The sequence below is a fragment of the Dendrobates tinctorius genome, unplaced genomic scaffold (genome assembly GCF_039654945.1).
Source record: "Dendrobates tinctorius isolate UK_male_01 unplaced genomic scaffold, ASM3965494v1 ptg000033l, whole genome shotgun sequence".
NCBI lineage: Eukaryota > Metazoa > Chordata > Amphibia > Anura > Dendrobatidae > Dendrobates > Dendrobates tinctorius.
In genome coordinates, this window is record NW_027361701.1 from 7,997,609 (window position 1) to 8,022,163 (window position 24,555).

The window sequence follows — 24,555 nt, forward strand, 5'->3', positions numbered from 1 at the left end:
CCCATCATACATATTCTCCAACCCAGTCCCATGCCCATATACCCATCATACATATTCGCCATCCCGTAGTCCCGTGCCCATATACCCATCATACATATTCTCCATCCCATAGTCCCATGCCCATATACCCATCATACATATTCGCCATCCCATAGTCGAATGCCCATATACCCATCACACATCCTTCATCCCATAGTCCCATGCCCATATACCCATCATACATATCCTCCATCCCATAGTCCCATGCCCATATACCTGTCATACATATTCGCCATCCCATAGTCCCATGCCCATATACCCACCATACATATTCGCCATCCCATAGTCGAGTGCCCATATACCCATCACACATCCTTCATCTCATAGTCCCATGCCCATATACCCATCATACATATCCTCCATCCCATAGTCCCGTGCCCATATACCCTTCATACATATCCTCCATCCCATAGTCCCGTACCCATATACCCATCACACATCCTCCATCCCATAGTCCCGTGCCCATATACGTATCCGCCATCCCATAGTCCCGTGCCCATATACCCATCAAACATATCCTCCTTTCCATAGTCCGGTGCCCATATACCCATCATACATATCCACGATCCCATAGGCCCGTGCCCATATACCCATCATACATATCCTCCATCCCATAGTCGAGTGCCCATATACCCATCACACATCCTCCATCCCATAGTCCCATGCCCATATACCCATCATACATATTCTCCATCCCATAGTCCCATGCCCATATACCCATCATACATATTCTCCATCCCATAGTCCCATGCCCATATACCCATCATGCATATTCGCCATCCCATAGTCGAGTGCCCATATACCCATCACACATCCTTCATCTCATAGTCCCATGCCCATATACCCATCACACATCCTCCATCCCATAGTCCCGTGCCCATATACATATCCGCCATCCCATAGTCCCATGCCCATATACCCGTCAAACATATCCTCCATCTCATAGCCCAGTGCCCATATACCCATCACATATCCTCCATCCCATAGTCCCGTGCCCATATACATATCCGCCATCCCATAGTCCTGTGCCCATATACCCATCATACATATCCTCCATCCCATAGTCCAGTGCAAAAATATACCAATCACACATCCTCCATCCCATAGTCCCGTTCCCATATACCCATCATACATATCCTCCATCCCATAGTCCGGTGCCCATATGCTCATCACACATCCTCCATTCCATAGTCAGCCATTATGACATCATAATGAGCGGCGGCAGGGCACCTTTGATGACATCAGCGTCGCCATGACAACCATTGTGACATCAAAATGAGGGGCGGGGCTTGATACGCACACACTGCTTCCCCAGTATGCAAATAGGGGCATTATGACATCACAATGAGGGGCGGGGCTTGACGCGCACACACTTTTCCCCCAGTATGTAGATAGGGGCAAAATTGTTTGGTGAATTGGAACGCGCCGGCTTAAAATTTCGCCTCACAACATAGCTTAGGACGCTCTCGGGGCCCAGACGTGACTGTGCCAAATTTTGTGGCTGTAGCTGCGACGGTGCGGATGCCTATCCCGGACATACACACACACACACACACACACACACACACACACACACACATACATACACACTTTGAGCTTTATATATTAGATGTACACTCCGCACCCCATCTTGAGTGAAGAAAACAGAAACGTAGAAATTTTTGCAAATTTGTTAAAAAAGAAAAACTGAAATATCACATGGTCATAAGTATTCAGACCCTTTGCTCAGACACTATTATTTAAGTCACATGCTGTCCATTTCCTTGTGATCCTCATTGAGTTGTCTCTACTCGTTCATTGGAGTCCAGCTGTGTTTAATTAAACTTAATTTGTAAAGGCAAACACCTTTCTGTATAAGACCTCACAGCTCACAGTGCATGTCAGACCAAATGAGATTAATGAGGTCAAAGGAACTGGCAAAGGAGCTCAGAGACAGAATTGTGGCAAGGCACAGATCTGGGAAAGGTTACAAAAGAATTTCTGCAGTAATCGTGTTACCTAAGAGCACAAGGCCTCCATAATCCTTAAATGGAAGATGTTTGGGACCACCAGAAGTCGACTTCCTACACCTGGTCGTCCAGTCAAACTGAGCAATCGTGGGAAAAAAGCCTTGGTGAGAGAGGTAAAGAAGAATCCCAAGATCACTGTGGCTGAGCTCCATAGATGCAGTAGGGAGATGAGAGAAAGCTCCACAAAGTCAACTATCACTGCAGCACTCCACCAGTCGCGTCTTTAAGGCAGAGTGGCCCAACGGAAGCCTCTCCTCAGTGCCAGACATATGAAAGCCTGCATAGAGTTTGCTAAAACACACATGAAGGACTCCCAGACTATGAGAAATAAGATTCTCTGGTCTGATGAGACGAAGATAGAACATTTTGGTGATAATTCTAAGCGGTATATGAGGGGAAAACCAGACACTGCTCATCACCTGCCCAATACAATCCCACCAGTGAAATATGGTGGTGGCAGCATCATATGGGGGTGTTTTTCAGCTGCAGGGACAGGACATCTGGTTGCAATAGAAGGAAACATGAATGAAGCTAAGTACAAAGATATCCAGGATGAAAATAGGTATTAGACCTACCGGTAATGATGTTTCCAGGAGTCCATCCTGACAGCACCATGGAGGATGTCCTCCTCCTCCTCCTTACAGGGACAGGAAAGCACACGAGAGGTTAAAAGGTCCTGTCCCACCCCTTTCCCTCAGTGACTTAATGAGTACCACAGCGTGGATAATGCAAATAACACTTTAATGACAAAATCATATTACAGCATATGACATAACATGAACAGGGAGGGAACTACCGCGCTGTCAGGATGGACTCCTGGAAACATTACCGGTAGGTCTAATACCTATTTTCCAAGACGTCCACCTAACAGCACCATGGAGAGTACCAAAGCACCTCCTTAGGGTGGGATTACCGCCTGGAGAACCTTTCTCCCAAATGCTGTCTGCTGACCAGATAGCACATCAAGCTTGTAGTGCTTGCAGAATGTTTAAAGTCTGGCCCAGGTTGCTGCTCTACAGATCTGATCCACCGAGGCGCCCACTCGCTTGACCCAAGAGGCCGATACTGCCCTTGTAGAGTGGGCCTTTAGAGTATCTGGCGGGTTGGCGCCTTCAGATTGGTAGGCGTTTGAGATTACTGAAGTAATCCATCTTGCGATGGATGCCTTAGAGGCTTTTTTCCCCTTCTTTTTACCCAAAAAGGATGAACAGGTTTGGGTCAATACGCCAACTGTTGGCGGCCTCTAGGTACAGTAGTCTATAACAGCACATCTCACATCCAGCGAGTGGAGACTCTGTTCCTTCTCATTACGGGGGTTGTCATAGAAGGATGGTAACACTATCTCCTGGTTTAAATTTTGGCAAGAGGCTACCTTCGGAATAAATGTCGGGTCTAATCTCTGGATTATACGGTCTTCTCTGATTTGGATGTATGGGTCTCTGGTGGACAGGGCCTGGATTTCCCCTATTCTTTTAGCTATGGTGATGGCTACGAGAAAGGCCGTCTTCCGAGAGAGAGTTGAAATGGACAACTCTTCACTGGGGACATAGGGATTCCTACATAGGGATCTGAGGACCAAGCTAAGGTCCCAAGGCGGGGTGAGCTGCCTGATCGTAGGGCGTAGATGTTGCGTGGCCCTTATGAATCTTACTACTCAAGGATGAGAAGCCAGAGGGTAATCAAAGAAGGAGCTCAGGGCCAAAATCTGGACCTTTAAAGTGCTGGGCTTAAGGCCTTTATTAAACCCCAACTGTAGGAAGTTTAGGACGCTAGGGAGGTCAGGGGTACCCACCACGAAGTCGGACCTGCCACCCTCCAGACAGAACCTCTTCCATATCTTTAGGTATATTGCAGATGTAACCGGTTTCCTGCTGCCCTGTAGGGTAGATATGACCTGATCTGATAAGCCCTTTGCTTCCAGGATGTCCCTTTCAGGATCCAAGCCGAGAGGTGAAGTCTTGCTGGATTCGGGTGGCGGATCGGGCCCTGGTGGATGACATCTTTCTTCAGAGGGAGCTCGACTGGGCTTTTCAATGCCATGGCCCCCAGTAGGGGAAACCAGCTTCTTCTCGGCCAGTATGGGACGACCATAATCACCTTTGCGCGGTAGAATCATAGAATCATAGAATCATAGAATCGTAGAGTTGGAAGGGACCTCCTGGGCCATCTGGTCCAACCCCCTGCTCAAAGCAGGATTCGCTAAATCATCCCAGTCAGATGTCTGTCCAGCCTCTGTTTGAAGACTTCCATTGAAGGAGAACTCACCACTTCTCGTGGCAGCCTGTTCCACTCATTGATCACTCTAACTGTCAAAAAGTTTTTTCTAATATCTAATCTGTGTCTCTTCCCATTCAGTTTCATCCCATTGCTTCTAGTCTTTCCTTGTGCAAATGAGAATAAAGTTGATCCTTCTACAATGTGACAGCCCTTTAGATATTTGTAGACCGCTATTAAGTCTCCTCTCAGTCTTCTCTTTTGCAAACTAAACATTCCCAAATCCTGCAACCTTTCCTCATAAGACAGGGTTTGCAGACCGGTCACCATTCTGGTCGCTCTTTTCTGAACTTGCTCCAGTTTGTTGATGTCTTTTTTAAAATGTGGTGCCCAAAACTGGACACAATATTCCAGATGAGGTCTGACCAAAGAGGAGTAGAGGGAAATAATGACTTCACGTGATCTAGACTGTATTGCTTCTGTTAATACATCCTAGAATTGCATTTGCCTTTTTTGCTGCTGCATCACACTGTTGACTCATATTCAGTCTGTGATCTATTAGTATACCCAAGTCTTTTTCACATGTGCTGTCACTTAGCCCTATTCCTCCCATTCTATATATGCTTTTTTCATTTTTATTGCCCAGATGTAGTACTTTGCATTTCTCCCTGTTAAAAACCATTCTGTTAGTTGCTGCCCACTTCTCCAGTTTATTTAAATCTTTTTGAATCCTCTCTCTCTCCTCTCTAGTATTAGCTATCCCTCCTAGCTTTGTGTCATCAGCAAATTTAATCAGTTTACCCTCAATTCCTTCATCTAAATCGTTGATAAAGATGTTGAACAATACAGGGCCCAGGACAGAGCCCTGTGGTACCCCACTTGAGACATTCTTCCAACTGGATGTGCAGCCATTTACGACCACTCTTTGGGTCCGATCACTAAGCCAGTTATGAATCCACCTAACAGTTGCCTTGTCCATTCCATACTTAGTCATTTTTTCAATAAGGATTGTATGAGAGACTTTGTCAAATGCTTTGCTGAAGTCAAGATATACTATATCTACAGCATTTCCTTGATCCACCCAATCAGTGATACCATCATAGAAGGAAATTAAGTTAGTCTGACATGACTTATTAGTTACAAACCCATGCTGACTCTGTTTAATCACTTCATTCTTATCCAGGTATTGACATACATGTTGTTTAATAATTTGTTCAAAGATCTTTCCTGGTATAGAAGTCAGACTCACCGGCCTATAGTTGCCTGGGTCCACCTTCTTCCCCTTTTTGAAGATGGGAACAACATTTGCTCTTCTCCAGTCTTCTGGCACTTCTCCTGTTCTCCAAGAATTTTCAAAGATTATGGAGAGGGGTTCAAAAATTTCTTCTGCTATCTCCTTCAGTACTCTGGGGTGTAATTCATCTGGACCTGGAGACTTGAATTCATTTAGGTTAGCTAAGTGTTTCCTCACTATCTTTCTGTTTATAGATATCCTGGATTCTTCTATTCCCTTAATAGGACAGTGAAGAACAGTTGATGTTGCATTTCCTTTCTGAGAGAAAACAGATGCAAAATAGGAATTTAAAAGTTCAGCCTTCTCAACATCCTGTCTTACCATTTCATCATTTTCATCCTGTAAAAATACTATAGCATCTTTGACTTTTCTTTTACTTTTGACATATCCCCAAAATCCTTTATTATTGCTTTTGACATCTCTTGCAAGCCTCAGTTCATTTTCAGCTTTAGCTAATCTGATTTGTGCCCTGCAGGTTCTGCAGACAGCATTATATTCTTCTTTAGATATGCCTCCCTCTTTCCATTTTATAAACATTTTTTTCTTCCTTTTTAGCATGTGCTTAAGTTCTGTGTTCATCCATCCTGGTTTCCTTAAATGCTTCCTATTCTTCCCTCTTTTCGGAATTGTTAACAACTGTGCATTGAGAATTTCATTTTTCAAGATTTCCCATCCTTCCTGGACATTTTTGTCTTTAAGGATATCCAGCCATTGGATCCCTCCAATTCTCTTTCTGAATCCCTTAAAATCTGCCTTTCTGAAATCTAACCTTGACGTCTGAGTCTTCACAGGTCTTCCACCTCTAGTTATCCAAAATTCTAAAATAGCATGGTCGCTACCTCCTAGGGTCCCAGCCACTTTTACCTCCTCAACCATTTCCTCCCTGTTTATAAGGATTAGATCCAAGGTAGCAGTTCCCCTTGTTTTCTCCCTTACCTTTTGGAAGATAAAGTTGTCAGCAAGAGAGGATAAGAATTTCCTTGACCTGTTAGTTTTGCCTGAGAGAGATTCCCAACAAATGTCTGGATAGTTGAAATCTCCCATGACAACCATGTCATATTTTTTGGAGAACTTGGCCATCTGATGCATAAAGAGTTCATCTATATCTTCGGCTTGCACAGGCGGCCTGTAGTAAATGCCTACAATGGTGTCCTTTCCATTGTTCTGTCCTTGTATTCTTACCCAAACAGTTTCCACAGAACTCCCAGTCTCTGAAGCTTCAATCTCTGTGCAGATATACGCGTTTCGAACATACAATGCGACACCCCCTCCTCGTTTATCAAGTCTGTTTCTTGCAAATAAGTTGTATCCTTCTAGTCTTGTATTCCAATCATGTGTATTGTCCCACCAAGTTTCAGTGATTCCAATGACATCATATTTCTTTTCCTGTGTTAGTAGTTCCAATTCTCCTTGTTTGTTGCCCATGCTTTGTGCATTAGTATAGAAACATTTTAGTTTGTGATTGGTTTCTCTTTCTCCAATATTTTTATTAATTAGATTCTTTCGTCTTTGTTCTTCCTTTCCACTTCTAATAGCAGAGTTCTCAATAGCATTTGTCAGGTGTATGGCTTTTTCTGGTCTTTTGCTTCCCTTCCCATGTTTTTCTAGTTTAAAGCTCTCCTTACAAGTGTAGCAAGGCGACTTCCAAATACATGCTTTCCAGTCTTCGTAAGGTGCACCCCATCTCTAGCAAGTAGTCCATCGTATAAGTAGTTCACTCCGTGATCCAGAAATCCAAATCGTTGCTGACGGCACCATCGACGTAGCCAGTTGTTCACCTGCAGAATCTTATTCCACCTCCTTGTTCCATGGCCATCCACTGGGAGGATGGAAGAGAAGACCACCTGCGCTCCCAGTTCTTTCACTTTCTTGCCTAAGTCTTGAAAGTCTCTGCAGATGGTTTCCAGGTCGTTTCTTGCGGTGTCATTTGTCCCCACATGTAGTAGCAGGAATGGGTAGTCATCTGTAGGTCTGAAGAGTCCTGATATCCTGTCAGACACATCTTTAATTTTTGCACCTGGAAGACAGCACATTTCTCTTGTAGTTATATCCGGTCTGCAGATAGCGGCCTCTGTTCCTCTCAGCAGGGAATCCCCCATGACCACCACTCTCCGTTTCTTCTTCACAACATTTTTCTTTCTCCATCCAGGAGGACTCTGAGGGCGTACAAGGTTGCTGTTTGTTGGCAGAGTCTTATCCTGATGTATTTCTTCATCGTTTTCCTGCGTGAGAGCCTGGTACTGGTTTCTGAGCAGTATGGGTGCTGACTGCCTCCTGATCCTCCTGCTTCTCTGGGTCACATGTCTCCATTCCTCTGTTTCTTCAGGTGCACTTCGAATTTCTTCTCTTTCTGTAACATGAAGAGATAATTCTGCTCTGTCCAAGAACTCTTCACCTTCCTTAATGATCTTCAACGTAGCTAACCTCTCTTCGAGATTTTGCAACTTTTCCTCCAACAGGGACACAAGCTTGCATTTGTGGCATGTGAAGTTTGGCGGATCTTCCTGAGTGCTGCCGGGATGAGTGCCAATGGTGGGAACGCGTGAGAGGGGTTCTTCCCAGACCTGGCTCAGGGCATCTACGCCTTCCGGGTGGTCCGCTGGGTTCAGGGAGTAGAATCTGGAGACCTTTGAGTTTTTCCGGTTTGTAAATAGGTCTATTCTGGGGGTCCTCCAACGCTGACAGTTGGTGGAATATCTCCTCGTTCAACTCCCACTCTGTCGGGCAGACCTGCTGTCTGCTTAGGTAGTCCGCTACCACGTTCTGGGAACCCTCCAGGTGAATTGCGGTTACGGAGAGGATTGTTCCCTCTGCCAAGGAGAATATTCTGTCCGCTAGGGCTTGGAGTGGCCTGGGACCTCCCTGGTGCTTCAAGAACGAAACCGCTGTAACATTGTCGGACAATATTGGGACATGTTGATTCTTCAGGATAGTCCGGTTTCGCCTCAGGGTTTTCCAGACCGCATAAAGTTCCCTGAAGTTGTAGGATTGGTTTCTGATGTCTTCTGGCCATCTTCCTTGAAAGATCTTCCCTTCTACGTGGGCTCCCCACGTGCTGGGGTCTGTGGTGACTACTACGTATGGAGAGGTGGTCCATAGTACGCCCACCTGTAGGTTTTTGGGCTGTGTCCACCACCGCAGTGATCTCTTCACCGGCCCTGTAAACTTTATGGGTTTGTCGAGTGAAGACTGACGCCGGTCCCATATTGCGAGGATCTCCTTTGTAAGGGTCTCGAATGGAACTGAGCCCATCTGACGCACGGAATGCATGCCGTCATTAGGCCCAGAACCTTCATTGCCTCTCTTATGGAGGCGCGGTGCTTCAAGAGGTCTTCGACTTTGTCTTGAATTGTCTCCTGCTTTTCCTTTGGTAGCAGGGATATCCTGCATCCTGAGTTTATGAGAACTCCAAGGAAGACCTTCCTGCTCTCTGGTATCAGGTCTGACTTCTGCCAGTTGAAAATCCAGCTGAGGAACTCCATTACTGTGATTGTTCGGTTTCTGTCTCGAATGAGCGCTTCTTGGGATACTGCCACCAGGAGGAAATCGTCTAAGTATGGTATAATCACGATTCCTTGGCTTCTCAGGTAGGCCACTACCTCCGCTACCAGCTTTGTGAAGATTCGAGGGGCCGAAGCCAGCCCGAATGGGAGGCATTGGAACTGGAAGGTCCGGGTCGGTAGTTTAACTGCGAACATTAGCAGTCTCTGGGATGAGGGATGGATCGGGACCTCATAGTAAGCACTCTTCAGGTCGAGGGTGCACATGACAGCGTCCCGGTCTATTAGATGTATTGCTGACCGAATTGATTCCATCCGGAACCTTATATACCTGACCCAGGCATTTAAAGGTTTTAAATTTATAATAGTTCGGGCCTCGCCGGATGGTTTTGCGATGGAGAACAGGCAGGAGTAGTGTCCCTTGCCCATCTCTGTCAGAGGAACTGGTACTATAACCGCTGAACTGACAATGACTTGTAGGTCTGTCCACATGGCGGAGTCTAACGGGACCTATGGTGGGGGAAATATATCTGTCGGGGGAGTGGAGCAAACCTCTATGCTGTAGCCCTCCACAATGGTTCTGAGGACCCACTGATTGCAAAAAATTGGGCCCAAATAACCCACAAAGTGGCGGAGTCTTCCCCCGATACCTATGGCGTCATTGCTTCCTAGATCTGGAGGTTGACGTGAAAAGGGAGCCCTTGCTTCTCCCATCCAGGCTGTGGGAGCTCCTGTAGGAGCCTCTGTTGGACCTGACCTGGCTTCTAAAGTGGGGCTGTCTCCTAGAGAAGAATCCTCTCCGAAAGAACTGGAGTCGTTTTGGTTTTTCCTCTGGAAATCCTTTGTTTTTGTGGGAAATGAGCTCTAAGATGTTATCTAGGCCTGGCACGAACACCCTTAGGCCCCAGAAGGGGATGGAGCATAGTTTAGCGTTTGAAGCGTTATCCCCCAACCAGGATTTAGGTCAGACCACTCTCCGTGCTGTATCAGACAGGGAGCTGTTCCTGGCCGGAAATCTTACCGATTCAGCCGACGTTTCTGACAGGAACGCCGTGGCAGACTTCATGAGGGGAAGAGATGCTAGGATATCGGATCTAGGGGTCTTGTTGGTCAGATGTTCCTCCAAATACCCCAACCACAGGAACATAGATCTGGCCACCGAGGTGGCTGCTATGTTAGCTCTAATAAGAGCTGCAGAAGTCTCCCATGTCCTTTTTAAGAGAATGTCCGCCTTTCTGTCCATTGGGTCACGGAGGCTTGATGACTCTTCGAACGGGATGGCGGTCTTCTTGGTGACCTTGGCTACAGGAACATTGATTTTAGGAACCTCTTCCCATAATCATGTTTCCTCAGGATCGAAAGGCAGTCGACCCTTAAAATCACGGTACAGTACGAGTCGACGCTCCGCATCTTTCCATTAATCTAGGACCATCACTTTGATCTGTTCGCTTATAGGGAGCACGGTTTGTCTCTGAGACGTGCGTCCCCCGAACATCAGGTTCTGTCTAGATTGTGGCTTAGGGACTTCCTCGATCTGTATAGTGTTTCTCACAGCCTGGACCAACTCATCAGTGTCCTCTGGCATGAACAGGTATTTTCTGCCCCGGTCGTGGCTGTCTGCTGGGATCTCTCCTTTCTCCTCTGGATCAGAGTCCCGGAAGTCGGAACCATCGACAGAGCTTGGTTCGGACTCTGGCTCTGCCTCCCACCTTGGTCACTTGTGGCTCGGCCTTGGGCTGGACATGGAGGCCTGGACTCCCTCACGTATCAGGGATCTCAAATCTGAGAGGAGGGATGGCTGCTCATCTCTTATGACCTTTGATGTACAGGGTCCACAGAGGGTTTTGCCATGGGTGTCTGGCAGTTTTACACGACATACCCTGCCCTGACAGATTTTGCTGAGGCCTTGGCGGGGTCTTTAGTCACGGTCGGAGGGGGCTGCTGGGGTTCCCTTATCCTAGTGTTGTAAGATAGAGGTAGTCCGGTCAGTCCGTCCTGTGCTGCGGGGCTGGCTGTGGGGAGGGTGGTCTGCGCCAGGCGCATTAACCACTCCATCTGCCGGAGCTTATGCTTCCATTGCCGCCGCGTCCTGCGTTGCCAGTCAGTCACTCTCCCCCAGAGCGCGCGCTGAAGTTCAAAACCGGCGTCCGTGACGTCACCGGAAGTGACGTGTGTCTTCTCGCGAGAGGCCGGGAACCACGCGCCGGCCACTTCTGCGTTCCAGCTCGGACCGCTAGTCGCCGCCTGCGCCACTGATGGCACTTTATTGTGATGTCGGCGCCCACCCGGAAGCTCAGCTGCCTGCGGGGACCATGCTCCACACCGCTTCCACCTGGTTCCAGCGGTCCGATGTTTGGACCTGAAAGCCTCCCACCGCAAGAAGCAGTTCCCTCCAGGAGCGTCGTCCTGATCTGGCCTTTGGGGCAGAGGAACTCCCCACCGGGAAGTTTCGGCCGTGGGCTTCTTAACAGGGGATGGCTTGGACTGGCCGCATGATCCCCCTGGGCCCCTCCGGCAAGCTTCCGCAGCAATCTTCTCGCATGTCCCTCCATGCAGGGACAGGAAAAACACTGAGGGAAAGGGTTGGGACGGGACCTTTTAACCTCTCGTGTGGTATCCTGTCCCTGCAAGGAGGAGGAGGACGTCCTCCATGGTGCTGTCAGGTGGACGTCCTGGAAAACCTCTTCCAGGGTGCTCTGAACCTCAGACTTGGCCGAAGTTTCACCTTCCAACAAGAAAATGACCCTAAGCACACAGCTAAAATAAGAAAGGAGTGGCTTCAGAACAACTCTGACCATTCTTGACTTCTTTTTTTTCTTTTTAAATATTTTTATTAATTTTATATTTAATTCTTGACTGGCCCAACCAGTGCCCTGACCTAAACCCAACTGAGCATCTTTGGAGAGACCTGAAAATGGCTGTCCACCAACGTTCACCATCCAACCTGATGGAACTGGAGAGATTCTGCAAGAAAGAATGACAGAGGATCACCAAATCCAGGTGTGAAAAACTTGTTGCATCATTCCCAAGAAGACTCATGGCTGTACTAGCTCAAAAGGGTGCTTCTACTCAATACTGAGCAAAGTGTCGGAATCCTTATGACCATGTGATATTTCAGTTTTTCTTTTTTAATAAATTAGCAAAAATGTCTAATGTTTTTCAGTCAAGATGGGGTGCAGAGTGTACCTTAATGAGAAAAAAATGAACTTTTTGGAATTTATTATTATTTATTTATATAGTGCCATTAATTCCATGGTGCTGTACATGAGAAGGGGGGTTACATACAAAGTTAGATATCGTTAACAGTAAACAAATTTACAATGACAGACTGGTACAGAGGGGAGGGGACCCTGTCCTTGCGGACTTACATTCTACGGGATAGTGGGGAAGAGACAGAAGGTCGGGGATACAGCAGCTCTGGTGGTGATGAGGCGGCAGCTCAGGCGGTGGTGAGGCGGCAGAATGGTCATTGCAGGCTGTAAGCTTTCCTGAAAAGATGAGTTTTCAGCGTCCGTTTGAAGGATCCGAGGGTGGTGGATAATCGGACGTGTTGAGGCATGGCATTCCAGAGGATAGGGGATATTCGGGAGAAATCTTGGAGGCTGTTGTGTGAGGAACGAATAAGTGTGGAGGAGAGTAGGAGGTCTTGGGAGGATCGAAGATTACGTGAGGGAAGATATTGGGAGATTAGTTCAGAGATATAGGGAGGGGACAGGTTGTGGATGGCTTTGTAGGTCAGTGTTAGTAGTTTGAACTGGATTCATTGGGGAATTGGGAGCCAATGGAGGGATTTGCAGAGGGGGAGACAGGGGAGTAGTGAGGAGAGGGGTGGATTAGTCGGCCAGCAGAATTGAGGACAGACTGGAGTGGTGCAAGAGAGTTAGCAGGGAGGCCACAGAGGAGAGTGTTGCAGTAGTCAAGGCGGGAGATAATGAGGGCATGTACAAGAGTTTTAGTAGATTGAGGACTGAGGAAGGGACGGATTCTGGAAATATTTTTGAGTTGGAGGCGACAGGAGGTGGCAAGAGATTGGACGTGTGGTTTGAAGGACAGGGCAGAGTCGAGACTTACTCCAAGGCAGCGGATTTCACGTGCTGGAGAGAGCGTGATGCCGTTTACCATAATGGATAGATCGGGTAGGGAAGATACGCGAGATGGAGGAAAGATAATGAGTTCAGTTTTGTCTACATTGAGTTTTAGGAAGCGAGAGGTGAAAATGGAGGATATGGCTGATGGACACTCCGGGATTCTGGTCAGCAGAGAGGTGACATCTGGGCCAGAGAGGTAGATCTGAGTGTCATCTGCATACAGGTGGTACTGGAAGTCATGGGACTTTATGAGTTGTCCTAGGCCAAGAGTATAGATGGAAAAAAGTAGGGGCCCCAGGACAGAGCCTTGGGGGACTCCAACAGAGAGGGGGCAGGATGAGGAGGTAGTGTGAGAGTGGGAAACGCTGAATGTGCGGTCAGAAAGGTATGAGGAAATCCAGGACAGGGCAAGGTCTTTGATGCCAAGGGAAGAAAGAATCTGTAGCAGTAGGCAGTGGTCAACTGTGTCAAAGGACAAGTCAAGAAGGAGGAGGATGAAAACTGTCTGCTAGCTTTGGCTGTGAGTAAGTAATTAGTAATTTTGGTCAGGGCAGTTTCAGTGGAGTGGTGGGGGCGGAAGCCAGATTGCAGGATGTCAAGGAGGGAGTTAGATGAGAGGTGGGAGGAAAGTTGAGCATGGACATGCTGTTCAAGGAGTTTGGAAGCAAACAGGAGCAGTGATATGGGGCGATAGCTGGGCATAGCAGTTGGGTCAATGTTTGATTTTTTGAGGATGGGTGTTACGGTGGTATGTTTGAAGGCAGAGAGGAAGGTACCAGAAGTTAGGGATAGGTTGAAGAGATGGGTTAGGGCTGGAATGATCATGTTAGTGAGGTTGGGGAGCAGGTGGGAAGGGATGGGGTCAAGTGCACAGGTGGTGAGGCGTGATTTGGAAAGGAGATGAGTATGGTCTCCTTCAGTGATGTTGGAGAAAGAGGTTATAAGGGAAGTGCAGAGGTCTGGTATGTGGAGTGGTTGGGGTGGTGGAACTGTTGAGGTTTGCCTTGTTTGGTCAATCTTGTTTTTTAAATAGGTGGTGTCCTCAGCAGAGAAGTCCTCAGCAGAGATGAGGGGAGTTGGAGGTGGCAGTGGTGGGCGGAGAAGAGAGTTGAATATGCTGAACAGTTGTTTTGGGTTGTGGGATAATGAAGATACAAGGTTTGTGAAATAGGTCTGTTTAGCAGAAGTGAGGGCTGATTTAAAGGCAAGTGTAGCTTGTTTGAAGGCAGTGAAGTTGTCTGGCAGGCGTGTTTTCTTCCAACGCCGCTCCGCGACCCTGGATGCGTGTCGAAGTTTTTTGGTGAGGTTGTTGTGCCAGGGTTGCCTATTGGTTTGTCGCACTTTGCCATGCATGAGAGGAGCGACTGAGTCTATGGCTGATGTGAGGGTGGCGTTGTAGAAAGCGGTGGCACTGTCCGTGTTGTGGAGTGAAGATATGGAGGACAGAGGTAGAAGAGAGTCTGAGAGTCTGTGGATGTCTAGGTGTGCGAGGTTTCTGCGAGGATGTGCTAGTGGCTGGACATGGGGGGCAGGTGAGAAGGACAAGGATGAGAAGGTGAGTAGATGGGGGTCAGATAGGGGGAAGGGAGAGGTTGTGAGATTAGATAGGGAACAGAGGCGGGTAAAGATGAGGTCTAATGTATGTCCATCTGTGTGGGTGGTTGTGGAGGACCACTGAGTAAGTCCAAAGGATGAGGTAAGTGACAGGACTTAGGAGGCTGCTGGCTGGTGGGTGTCAGTGGCGATGTTGAAGTCCCCCATGATGATGGTGGGGATGTCAGCAGAGAGAAATTGGAAAAGCCAGGTGGAGAATTGGTCAATGAAGGAAGTGGCTGAGTCCGGTGGTCGGTATATGACAGCCATTTGGAGATTAGAGGGAGATTAGAGGGAGAGTAAATATGGACAGAGTGAACCTTGAAAGAAGGGAGGATAAGGGAGGGTGGGGGTTGGATAGGGTTGAAGGAGCAGTTTTTAGAAAGGAGGAAACCCACTCCACCTTGTCTGTTGCCAGGGCGAGGAGTGTGGGTAAGTGGAGGCCGCCATAACTCAGTGCGGCCGGAGAGGCAGTGTCAGGGGGTCTCAGCCAGATCTCAGTGAGGGCCAGGAAGGAAAAGTTGCGGGAGGTAAAGAGGTCATGGATCACGTGGAGCTTGTTGGAGATGGAGCGAGCATTTCAAAGCGCTCCAGAAAGAGGGTGCGGAAGGGAGGGGGGTCAGTGGCACAGGTTTTAAGTGTGAGGGATTGCGGTAGTTTCTCCTAGTGTGAGAAAGATAGGGGTGAGGATTAGTGGGATGTATGAGACGGGGGGGCCAGGATTGGGGGATATGTCACCAACAGTGAGAAGAAGCAGAGAAAGGGAAAGCAGGTGCGTGAAGGAGAGTGATCGTCTTGTATTGTATCTTAATAGGAGAGGTCTGAGGATAAGGAGTATGTCTGCGGATAAAGCGAGGTGAGGGGGTAAGAAAGAGGGGGAGATCGTTATTTGGTTCGAGGGTGCAGGGGTTTGGGAATAGTGAAGGAGAGTGAAGATTAGTGGAGCAAAAACGGTGATGGCAAATGTGAGCATGGGTAAAGTGCAGAGTTAAAAAAAAAAAAGCAAGTAAAGTAAGAAAGCAGTGGTTAGTCTTACCGTCTGACCTATTTCTGGTATATTTCTCATGTATCACTTTAAATATGTCACTTCAAATGATGTCACATCTGACCAGGGTCATATCTGGCTTGCTCTGTTCAACTTTTACCATTCATGAAATGAAGCCAGGTGAGGGAGGGAGGGAGGGAGGAGGAGAAGGTGGCTGGAGGACGGTTCACAGCAGGGGGCAATTAGCAGATTGCAGTTAATGGGACATTTGACTAGCATCAAAGTTGAAGAAAGAGGTGGGATAAGATGGAAGGATGGAAGGTGTGAGGAGCATTGGTATATCAATATGCATACAGTCAATTTGAAGTATGATACATGGAATTAAAGTCAGGGGAAAAAACAGAGTACAGACATACCAATTTAACAATTTGAATTTATCAAATGGCTGCAATGAAACAAACAGTGAATAATTTAAAGGGGTCTGAATACTTTACGTTCCCACTGTACATATATATATACACACATACATACACACACGTTAAAGGTAAATTTAAGAATTTTTTTTCTGTCTAGTTTTCTAATACAGTTGCTAACCTGTCTGGTGTCGGCACGTGGCCGGACGCTTCGGGAAGAAAATAAAGTTTATACTCCCTGGCAGCATTTGGTTTAATTCATGGGGCAGCGTCGGTGCTGCTTCAGTCACGGCTCTGAGTATACATGGTGCCACCTGTAACTGTAACCCCAATGTAGAGCCAGTGTCCGTGAGGGCCGCGGGCCCAGTTACAGTGGCCGCTCTGTATTTCCCCATATCTGAAATCAGAACGCTGCCGGGGGGAAAAAAAGTTAATTTTCTCCATGCAGTGTTCAGCTACTTGTAGGCACGTTAGTAATGCTATTACCCTGCAGATTAACTGCATAAATGCAGGTTAATAGTGTTTTTGCTGGTGACAGGTTCCCTTTAATCACTGACCCCAATTCAAGGCCAAGCTGCTTTGAATCATATCATTGCTCAATTTTTAATGGCTGAGTATATGCACGCCAATTTGTTTTATGTAGAAATGCATATGTTTTGTTAGCAATTTTTTAGGCATGTTTACAGTGGGTCCTCTCCAAACCCGCCTAAAAAAAAAAAAAAAAAAAGTCATTTGCACATACCCTAAAGGTGGAGCAATAACTTGTTAGAAATACTGGATCAATCAACAATGGGGAGGGGGTTAAGGCTATTAGGATTGAAATGTTAATAATTCCCAACACAAAAAGCTTCACTGCAAAATCTTCCAGGACTGTTACATTATAGACCTTTATAAAACAATCTGCATCCCAGAGGAACACTACAGGCAACCACAGGAGCTTGTCTTCAGGTAGCTGAGAGGATCCAATAAGGACTTAAAGAGAGACGGTCAGGGACATTCTGCCTATGACTGGAATTTTGGTGGTAAGTATATCGTGGCAGACTGCTATTCTTGGTGTCAACTGCAACAGAACCTTGACGGAGAATTACTAAGAATATTGTTGGCAATTATTCAATATAATGATAAGTCAGTAGAAAACTGAGAAGTCGTCATAAAACGGAACAGCAGATAACAATTGTATAAACACTACCTGCTATCCTTACAACAGACGAAATCCAATATACACGACAGGGAAGCACAGCATCTTTACTTAAGCTCTCCACCTTAATTCCCTCTGCAATCTCATCCCACTGATCAAACAAAGGAACCTAAAAATCATGGTGAGAAAAGGCAGAAAATAACACACATAACTACTCTGATAACAAATGGAGAACATGAGGAACCTTGCCGCAAGCAACAGGACCATCGGAAGTATTGTCTGCTACAACTCACATGTCTGAAGCAGTTAACCGGAGCGGCTTGGTAATCACCTTCTGTAATGTACTTTCCCCAGTCAAAGCTGAAAACCATGCCTAAAGGAGAAAAAAAATATTAAAATAAATATATATATATCTATAATTGCCTTAAATTGTCCGTCATCCACTTCCGTTTGGATGTCCCCGAATCCGACAATCCACCGCGCCGACCGCAATACGCCGACCGCCATATTGAAATACCCAAGTGATGGGTATTTCAATATGGCATCCGCTGGTGGTACCAGGCCCTTCCACAGTACCACCAACGGTACACCGCCGGGACCCCCCACCGCCGCTGCTGGACCCGCCGCCGCCGGCCCACCCAAGTCCGTCACAGCCAGCAGGAAAGACCACGGCTTGCGGCCTGTGCACAGGCTGCAAGCCGCGGTCTTTCCCGCCGCCGCTGGACTCGCCGCTGCTGGCCACGCCGCCGGACCTGCCGCCGCCTGCCCACCATGTACACACACATACACACACATGTACGTACACACACGTACTCACTGACACGTACTCATACACACACGCGTACTCACATACACACACATACTTATATACACACACACGTACTCACATACACACACACGATGGGAGGAAAAACAGCAGACAAGAACATGCAGCAGAAGGACAAACTAATAAAGGGTACTAGATGTGGTAAAGAGGACCCAACACAGGGTACTCAGAAGGAAGCAAAGAAAAAGGAAGCAAAACTTCTTCCCTGCATGATGACCAACGCAAGAAGCCTGACCAATGAGATTGAAGATCTGGAGTTGGTAATGTATGAGGAAAAATACGACATAGTAGGAATAACTGAGACATGGTTAGACGACAGCTATGACTGGGCGGCTAACTTGCAAGGATATGATTTGTTTAGGAGGGATCGTAAAAAAAGGAAATGGGGTGGAGTTTGTCTATATATAAAGTCCACTTTAAAGCCCACACTAAGAGAAGATATACAAGAGGGAAATGAAGAGGTGGAGTCTCTATGGCTGGAGATACAAGGAGAGAAAAGTAATAAAATCCTCATAGGGGTTTGTTATAAGCCACCAAATATAACAGAAACCACTGAAAATGTATTATTGAAACAAATAGACAAAGCAGCACATCACAATGAGGTGATTATTATGGGGGACCTCAACTACCCCGACATAGACTGGGAAACTGAAACCTGCGTATCTTAGAAAGGAAACCAATTTCTGTCAGTGACCATTAATTATCTGTCACAACTTGTGCAGGGCCCAACGAGAGGGACAGCCCTTCAGGACTTAATTTTAAGCAACAGGCCAGATAGAATAACAGAAGTACGAATCGATGGGCACCTAGGGAACAGTGACCACATTATAATACAATTCTACTTGTCCTTCAGTAAGGTGCCCTGGAAGGGGGTTACAAAAACGCTGAATTTCAGGAAAGCAAAGTTTAATCAGCTTAGAGAGGACCTTTGCGGAATTGATTGGGACAATGTCCTCAAAAATAGGAGCACAGAAAATAAATGGGAAATATTTAAATCAGTTTTACACACCCACTGCGAGCTAGCCATACCGTACAGAAATAAAAGGGCTAGGAACAGGAGAACACCAATGTGGCTACATAAGGATGTAAAAAGGGCAATAAATAACAAGAACAAGGCATTTAAGAAGCTAAAACAAGAAGGCAATGAAGAAGCATTAAAAAGTTATAGAGAAAAAAATAAAATGTGCAAAAAACAAATACATTTTAGCAAAAGTGGAAACTGAGAGACTCACTATTAAGGAAAGTAAAACAAACCCCAAACTATTCTTTAATTGTATAAACAGTACAATGATTAAAATTGATGGTGCCGACCCTTTAAAGAACAATGAGGGTGAAATCATAGAGAGCGATGTAGGAAAAGCAAATGTTTTAAATACTTTTTTCTCAACAGTGTTCACACAGGAAAAGGATTTGCCAGGGGAAATGCAGAGTGATAATGTAAACTCCCCATTAAGTATTACCTGCCTAACCCAGGAAGAAGTGCAGAACCGCCTTAGTAAGATTAAAATTGACAAATCACCAGGCCCTGATGGCATTCACCCTCTGGTATTAAGGGAGTTAAGTAATGTGATAGACAGGCCTCTATTCCTTATATTTAAAGACTCTATAGAAACAGGGTCTGTTCCTTTTGATTGACGGCAAAGAAATGTGGTACCAATATTCAAAAAGGGATGTAAAAGGGAACCTGGAAACTATAGGCCGGTAAGCTTAACATCTGTTGTGGGTAAAATTTTGAAGGGTTTCTAAGGGATACCATTATGGAATATCTCAATGTTAATAAATGTTTAACTCCATATCAACATTGATTTATGAAGGATCGCTCCTGTCAAACTAACCTGATCAGCTTCTATGAGGATTAAGCTCTCAAATGGACCAAGGAGAATCATTGGATGTCATTTATCTCGACTTCTCTAAAGCATTTGACACTGTCCCACATAAAAGATTGGTAAGTAAGATGAGAAAGCTTGGGCTAGGGGAAAATGTGTGTAGATGGGTAGGTAGCTGGCTTAGTGATAGAAAGCAAAGAGTGGTTATTAATGGTGCATACTCAGATTGGGCCAAGGTTACTAGTGGGGTACCACAGGGTTCTGTACTGGGCCCCCTAATATTTAATATATTTATTAATGATCTAGTGGATGGCTTACACAGTAAAATATCAGTATTTGCAGATGATACAAAACTATGTAAGGTAGTTAACACAAAGGAGGACAGTTTGCAACTACAGACAGATTTGAGTAAATTGGAGAATTGGGCTGAAAAATGGTAAATGAGGTTTAACACAGATAAGTGTAAGGTTATGCACATGGGAAGGAGAAACAGATGCTACAATTACGTAATAAATGGGAAACTGCTGGGGAAATCAGACATGGAAAAAGACTTAGGCATCTTAGTCAATAAGAAGCTAAATTGGAGTGCCCAGTGTCAGGCAGCTGCCATCAAAGCAAATAGGGTCATGGGATGCAGAAGAGGTCTGGGGACACGAGATGAAAACTTAATTCTCCCTCTCTACAAATCACTCGTCAGACCAAATTTGGAGTATTGTGTGCAATTTTGGACGCCGGTGCTCAAGAAAGACATTACTGAACTTGAAAGGGTTCAAAGGCGGGCTACTAAAATGATAAATGGAGTTGGTTCACTACAATACCCAGAAAGGTTATCAAATTTGGTCTATTTACTCTAGAAAAGAGAAGACTTAGGGGAGACCTAATATATATGTACAAGTATATCAGAGGGCAATACAGAGATCTCTCCAATGAACTGTTTGTACCAAGGACTGTGACAAGAACAAGGGGGCATTCTCTTCGTTTGGAGGAAAGACAATTTCTGCACCAGCATAGAAGAGGGTTCTTCACGGTAAGAGCAGTGAGGCTCTGGAATTCTCTTCCTGAGGAAGTGGTGATGGCCAACTCACTGAATGAATTTAAGAAAGGAATGGATGCTTTTCTTGTGAGTAACAGTATAGAAGGTTAGGAATAACATAATATTATAGGTAGATGGTTGACCAAGCTTAGGGGAAGGAATTTTTTTTTCCCTATGGAGAAAATTGGCTTCTACTCTGTGGGTCTTTTGCCTTCCCCAGGATCAACAATGCAGAACAGCTGCACTAAAAATAGGCTGAACTAGATGGACATAAGGTCTTCCTTCAGCCTTCAAAGCTATGTTACTATGTTACTCTCACACACACACACACACACACACACACACGTACTCCCATACACACACACACACACACGTACTCCCATACACACACACACACGCGTGTACTCACATACATACACGCGTGTACTCACATACATACACACACGTACTCACATATACACACACGTACTCACATATACACACACGTACTCACATATGCTAACACATGTACTCACATCTCCAGCACAGGCCACAAACCACCCTCTTTCCTGCTGGCTGTGACTGCACAGAGGTGGGTGGGCAGGCAGCTGCGGGACACACAGAAACGTGTACACACACACATATAAGTACACACACACACACACTTTCCTCCCGATATATATATAATATTTCAAGTCTAACTCTCTTAAAGGGAGTGAGTCAGCAGGTTTTTGGTATACAATCTGAGATCAGCATGATGTAGGGGCAGAGGCCCGGATTCCAGGGATGCATCACTTACTTCAATAAAGTCAATAATTTAATTAGCAGGAGGACTTGTTATTCCTTGACATGTAGTTCTCCGGCTCTGCAACGCCATCCCCACTGATTGGCAGCTTTCTGCCTATGCACAGTATACACAACAAGTTGCCAATCAGTGGTGTGAATCAGGTTATACGGAGCTCAGCATTCAGAGAGCTATCTGATCTGCAGCAGAGAAAAACATTAATCTTATCAAAACTACAGAATGTAGCCCAGTAAGTGATACTTCACTGGAATCAAAATCCCGACATTAAGCTGCTCTTAGATAACATAGCAAATAACTGGTGACAGATTCATTTTAAAAAAGTTCCACTCCTCTGACATGAACATTTTATCAAATAATTACACTCATTCGGGAAAAACGTAACAGTCATTGTCGATTAGATAACACAAGGGTTACATAGTACAATTGAGAAGACAGATATGTCCATCAAGTTCAACAGAGGTCACAGTGCTCAATGATGAGCAGCTTCTCCCAGCCTGATGACCAGGGCTGTGGAGTAGGTACACCAAACCTCCAACTCCCTCATCCCTGGCTCATGTTTAACCCCTTTCTGTCATATGATGTACTATCCCGTCCATGTGCCCTGGGACTCAATTCCCAGGGACGGGATAGTATGTCATAGCGCCGCTGATCGCGGCCGGTGTCAGCTGATTATCACAGCTGACATCCGATACTAAGTGTCAGGGGCGGTCACGGCCCGCCCCCGACACGTTAACCCCTGGCACACTTCAATCAAACACGATCGCAGTGTATCGGGGCCTTAGGGAAGCATCGGCAGGGAGGGGGCTCCCTCCGTGCTTCCCTGAGCCCCCCCGGAGCAGCGCGATGTGCTGCACTGCTTCAGGGGTCTCCTTCCCTGCAGGTCCCGGGATCCCATATGGAGGCGGGGACGTTCGGGGACCTGCAGGGAGCCGGCTTCCTCACTGCCTGCACAGCGCAGGCATGAGGAAGCCTGTGAAGCACCTGTGACAGATCGCTGATCTGTCACAGCGATCTGTGATGTGACAGATCAGCGATCTGTCACATGACAGTGATGTAACCACTGGGACAATGTAATAAAGTTAAAAAAAAAGTACACATATTTGGTATCGCCGCGTCCGTAACGACCCACCCTATAAAACTGTCCCATTAGTTAACCCCTTTAGCAAACCCCTTAAAAAATAAAAATAAAAAACAAAGCAAAAAATAATGCTTTATTATCATACCGTCGAACAAAAAGTGCAATGACACACGATCAAAAAGACAGATATAAATAACCATGGTACCGCTGAAAACATCATCTTGTCCCGCAAAAAACGAGCCGCCACACAGCATAATCAGTGAAAATATAAAAAAGTTATAGCTCGCAGACTAAAGCAATGCAAAAATAATTATTTTTTATATAAAATTGCTTTCATTGCAAAAAACCGCCAAAACATAAAAAAATGATATAAATGAGGTATCACTGTAATCACACTGACCCGAAGAATAAAACCGCTTTATCAATTTTACCGCACGCGGAATGATGTAAACGCACCCCCCAAAAGAAATTCTTGAAATGCTGGTTTTTGCTCATTCTGCGTCCCAAAAATCGGAATAAAAAGCGATCAAAAAAGTCACGTGCCCGAAAATGGTACCAATGGAGCAATCGTCCCGCAAAAAATAAGACCTCACATGACTCGGTGGGTCAAAATACGGAAAAATTATAGCTCTCAAAATGTGGTGATGCAAAAACTATTTTTACAATAAAAAGCGTCTTTTAGCGTATGACAGCTGCCAAAAATAAAAACCCACCATAAATGGTAAATCAAACCCCACTTTATCATCCCCTTAGTTAGGGAAAAATAATAAAATTAAAAAAATTTATTTCCATTTTCCCATTAGGGTTAGGACTAGGGTTAGGGCTGAGATTAGGGTTAGGGGTGTGTTGGGGTTAGGGTTGGAGTTAAAATTGGGGGGTTTCCACTGTTTGGGCACATCAGGTGCTCTCCAAACGCAACATGGCATCTGATCTCAATTCCAGCCAATTCTGTGGAAAAAAATATGATTTTTTTTATTTTCACGCCCAGGCGTTATAAACTTCTGTGAAGCACTTGGGGGTTCAAAGTGCTCACCACACATCTAGATAAGTTCTGTGGGGGGTCTAGTTTCCAAAATGGGGTCACTTTTGGGGAGTTTGAACAGCTTAGGCACATCAGGGGCTCTCCAAAGGCAACATGACACCCGCATACCATTCCATCAAAGTCTGCATTCCAAAACATCATTACTTCCCTTCCGAGCCCTGACGTGTGCCCATACAGTAGTTTTCTCCCACATATGGGGTATCAGCGTACTCAGGACAACTTGGACAACGTTTGGGGTCCAATTTCACCTGTTACCCTTGGGAAAATAAAAAAATTTGGGACTTAAAGATCATTTTTGTGGAAAAAATATGATTTTTTTATTTTCACGCCCGGGCATTATAAACTTCTGAAGCCCTGGGGGGTTCAAAGTGCTCACCACACATCTAGATAAGTTCCTTGGGGGGTCTAGTTTCCAAAATGGTGTCATTTGTGGGGGGTTTCCACTGTTTAGGCACATCAGGGGTTTTCCAAACGCGGCATGGCGTCCAATCCCAATTCCAGCCAAAAAAGTAAAATGGCGCTGCTTCCCTTCCGAGCTCTGCCATGCGCCCAAATAGTGGTTTACCCCCACATATGGGGTATCAGCGTACTCAGGACAACTTGCACAATAACTTTTGGGGTCCTGTTACCTTTGGAAAAATAAAAATTGGGGGGGGAAAGATCATTTTTGTGGATTATGATTTTTTAATTGTA

General features: G+C 45.9%; 1 protein-coding gene across 1 annotated transcript in view; it reads right to left on the reverse strand.

The window, feature by feature from the left end:
- The window catches only part of L3MBTL2 (L3MBTL histone methyl-lysine binding protein 2), a 308,748-nt gene that overhangs the window by 217,327 nt on the left and 66,866 nt on the right, over positions 1 to 24,555 (reverse strand). Inside the window, 2 exon segments of the mRNA XM_073572982.1 lie at positions 17,325 to 17,442; positions 17,567 to 17,646. Of these exon segments, the coding sequence (XP_073429083.1) occupies positions 17,325 to 17,442; positions 17,567 to 17,646 (198 nt within the window).